At 52.5% G+C, this 3,418-nt stretch overlaps 2 protein-coding genes across 3 annotated transcripts in view; both read left to right on the top strand.

The window, feature by feature from the left end:
• TUBGCP2 (tubulin gamma complex associated protein 2) overlaps positions 1 to 2,485 on the top strand; it is a 37,426-nt gene extending 34,941 nt beyond the window's left edge. The window contains exon 18 of one of the 2 annotated variants that reach the window (XR_004841836.1): positions 2,464 to 2,485. The gene's annotated coding sequence lies outside the window, so the exon portion shown is untranslated. Of the gene's footprint in view, positions 1 to 893; positions 993 to 2,463 lie in introns of those variants that run through there. The other variant, XR_004841837.1, reaches the window with a different exon arrangement.
• Positions 1,854 to 3,418, top strand: part of ADAM8 (ADAM metallopeptidase domain 8) — a 26,175-nt gene continuing 24,610 nt past the window's right edge. The window contains exon 1 of the mRNA XM_035893080.1: positions 1,854 to 1,962. Within this exon, the coding sequence (XP_035748973.1) occupies positions 1,854 to 1,962 (109 nt within the window). The remainder of the gene's footprint in view (positions 1,963 to 3,418) is intronic.

Raw genomic sequence — 3,418 nt, 5'->3', positions numbered from 1 at the left:
CGCAACATAGAGCTACCTTTCATGTGGATAATGGCAGCTGTTTAACGGTGCAAAAAAATTACATTGTAGTTTTATGGCAAGAAGCTAATATCTTACCTAAATAAAGCCTTTGACACTTTAGGCATTCAGAATCTAATTATTCAGAGTGAAATTTGACCAAAAAATGTGAGGCAAACGTCCTTCCACCTTTGAAAAATACCTGCAATACATCACTGCTGCTAATCAGAATGCCCCTACCACCAGATAGTCAATAATATCTTACTGCTAATCCAAAGGACATGGCCAAACTGTGAAATAACAGCAGAAAGTAACAGTGTCTTCCAAGAGGCTTTTCTTAAGTCCTTTTTTTTTTTTTTTTTTTACTACATTGTAAAATGATGTATTTGTGTGTTGTAAAATAAATTACAAAAAAATCAGGTTTACTTTGTCTGTTAACAGAACTCAGGGTGTAAATTAGTCTTTTAGGTGACTAAATTTGGGCTGGCTCACAGAGATCTGGCTGAGCAGCCATGCGGCATTGTTTTGGGAGGGGAGCCTAATTGGGGGGTTGCTGGAATGAAGCTGATGAGCTGCTCTGGCCGATGAGATGGGGTTTGCAGCTGATGAGCAGGTACGTGATGTTCGTATCCTATTGGCCAAGTCCTTAGCAGAGGACTTTCAGGGTACCTTGCAGAGTTGTGCACCCATAAAAATTGCTTGAGCCAGTTTGCAAGTGGGTGTGGAAGAGGGTGGAAGAGAAGTGTCTCCCGGGAACAAGAGGTAACCAAGACATGTGCCAGAGACCTCAGGGGCAAGTGTGGGAACCTGGGGAGACACACAAGGGCTGTGGATGCAGGGCTGAGTGCTCCTGTTAATGACCTGCCCTTCTTCTCCCTCACCTCCTCCTTTGCAAGGACCTTCTGGAGTGCGTTAGAGGGAAGAGCCAGGTTCTCTTTGCTCTGGTCGCCTGAAGATTGTCCTCCAGCTTGGCAGAGGGAGAGAGAACCAAGGTGAGGGTAGAGAGTCCTGCGTCTGGAGGACTGAATTCCTTCGTCCGAAGGTGGAGGCTGAGGACTGAGCCCTCAGCCGGCATCATCTGGCTCTTCAGGGAAAGGGCTTGTGCAGTTCATGGGCAAGAGGAAGTTTCGTGTTCCCCCCCCACTGAGGTGGCCTCTCAGTCCAGGGAGGCTTGGGGAAGTTGACCTGCCACGTCCATTACGTTTCTGTGAATGTACAGACTTCGCAGCCTCTCCCTCGAGCTCAGGGTGGAGAGGCAGAGGGGCCCAGGTCCCTGGAGGAACCTGCTTGCCTCCGTGGCCAACATCTCAGGCTCGATGTTGGCAACTCACTCTGTCACCATTGGTCACACACATTTTTTTACACCAGTGTTGTGGCTGTTGCAGGACAAAACTCCGTTCATGAAATTTAAATTAAATCAGGATTGAAACCTTTTATAGATTAATACATAATTAACCAGCAAGCGTTGAGCGTCAGCAGAAGTAACAGATATTTCTGAAATGTTAATTTTAAAAATCAACAGCAAATTTCTAAGCACCCATCCATGAGTAATCGCAAGTTGTCCTGCTCACACCCGCGTGTGCACATGTGCAGACGGTTATGTGCACCCTCTCGCAGCTTTTGAGGGTGGGCAAGGCACCTTGCTCCTGGGAGGAGCGCTCCCCTCCTTATATTCCCTGTCTGTGGGAGATGTAGGTGCTCCACCTCTCCGGGATCCCGTGTTGCTCCCAGTGACCTGCAGTCCCTGGGAGGTCACCAACCCCCCAGGCTGGTCCCCCTGCTTGTTGCGCCAAGTGCTGACATCCCGCTCGCTGGATGCAGCCCCCCTGCTGTGCCTGCCCTGGGCAGAGGTGGCGATGCTGGTGGGCAGCATCATGCCAGCCTCGGGCTCCTGCTGTTTGCACAAGAACACGCTGGCTGGCAGCTTCAGTTACCCCAAAATTGTGGCCCATGTGTGGATGCCTGGTTGGCTGAGCATGTCCAAGGCTCAGGGTGCTTGGGTGGATCTCAGCTCCACGTAGCTCTACCCAGCTCCTCTCTGAGCGCAGACCCCGCTCTGGGCCAGGCGCCCTACTGGCAGCCCTGAGCAGGAGGTGGACGTGTGTCTTCTCCTCTTGCCAGAAGCCAGGAGGTGCCAGGAGAGGGGCAAGAAAAGGTCCTGGCATCTGAACCCAGCAGCCCCACATCCCATGGCACAGCAGTCGCATACCTCACCCAGAGTCGCAATTTGGCTGCTCTGTGTCTCCCTGGTGAGCCGGGTTGCCTGCTGGGCTTCACAGACCGTGGCTTGGCCAGTGGCTCCTTCAAAGCCAGCTCAGTTCTGCACACCTTGCAAGGGTTACCATCGCGGTGGGGACAACTCTGCTGGAGCTGTTGAGATAGTGATGAACAGACATGACTAGGAGTGTTGAGGGTGAAAGCAAGGAGCTTTAATTTTTTTTTTTTAAAATAAACTTGTCTTTTTAGGATGGAATTACAGAAAAGCTGTGGGGAGAAGATGGGAAGACACTGGACTAGCGCTTGGCTATGGTGGTTTCTGTGCCATTTTGGAGGAAGCTTGTCCCCGGTGAGAGAGCTCTGCAACAGCTGAATTTGACATCCAACCCCCCCGCTTCATTATGAGCAAAAGTTAAATGCAGCATTTTCTGGGTGGTCCTGGCCTGAAACACCAAGAAATGTAAAAGAAAATCAGTTTTCAGGAGGGTGTTCAGCTTCACAAGTTGCCACATGGAGAAGACAAGGGCAAATGAGTTGCATCGAGTGAGTTTTCATCTCAGCCCGAGAAACACGTTACAGTGAGAAAAAATCTCCCACAGAAAAACTTCTCCAGGTCATGGTAGAGTCCCCATTGCTGGAGGGATTCAAGATGCCACTGGACAGGGTGCGAGATACCCTCATCCTGGCTCCCTTCCCCACGGCAGGTTGGACCAGATGATCTTCAGAGGTCGCTTCCAACCTGGGACGTTCTGTGGACAAGGGGGAGACAGCAGTCATCTCCGTGGCAGAGTGGGGAGCTCAGGGTGCAGTGCACCTCCCTGCTCAGCCCCACATTGTGCGCCAGCCCCTCCACTCCTTCGGGATCAGGGAGGGTCCCAAGTGCCCCACTGATATGCCCTGATGTCCCACGGTCCCCGCAGGCCCCCTGACAGCTCAGCCCTCCATGGTGACCCCAGCCCTTCCATCATCTCAGTGTTCCATCATCTCAGTGCCCCACCAACACCCCCAAATGCCTCCCCAGTCCCACTGCTGCCTTCTGCTAGTCCAGCCACCCTCAGCTCCTGTGTCACCACAGACCCCCTGCTTTGTGTCCAGTGGACTCTGCTCAACGTCCCTGGCCCCTCCAGCCCCTCTGCCACCTTAGAGCCAGGCAGGCACCTCCAGTGCCCCAGGGACACCCCCTCCGTACCCCACAGGCAGTCCC

The sequence above is a fragment of the Egretta garzetta genome, unplaced genomic scaffold, assembly GCF_000687185.1.
Source record: "Egretta garzetta isolate BGI_Z169 unplaced genomic scaffold, ASM68718v1 scaffold234, whole genome shotgun sequence".
NCBI lineage: Eukaryota > Metazoa > Chordata > Aves > Pelecaniformes > Ardeidae > Egretta > Egretta garzetta.
This window is presented reverse-complemented; position numbering and strand designations above follow the sequence as displayed.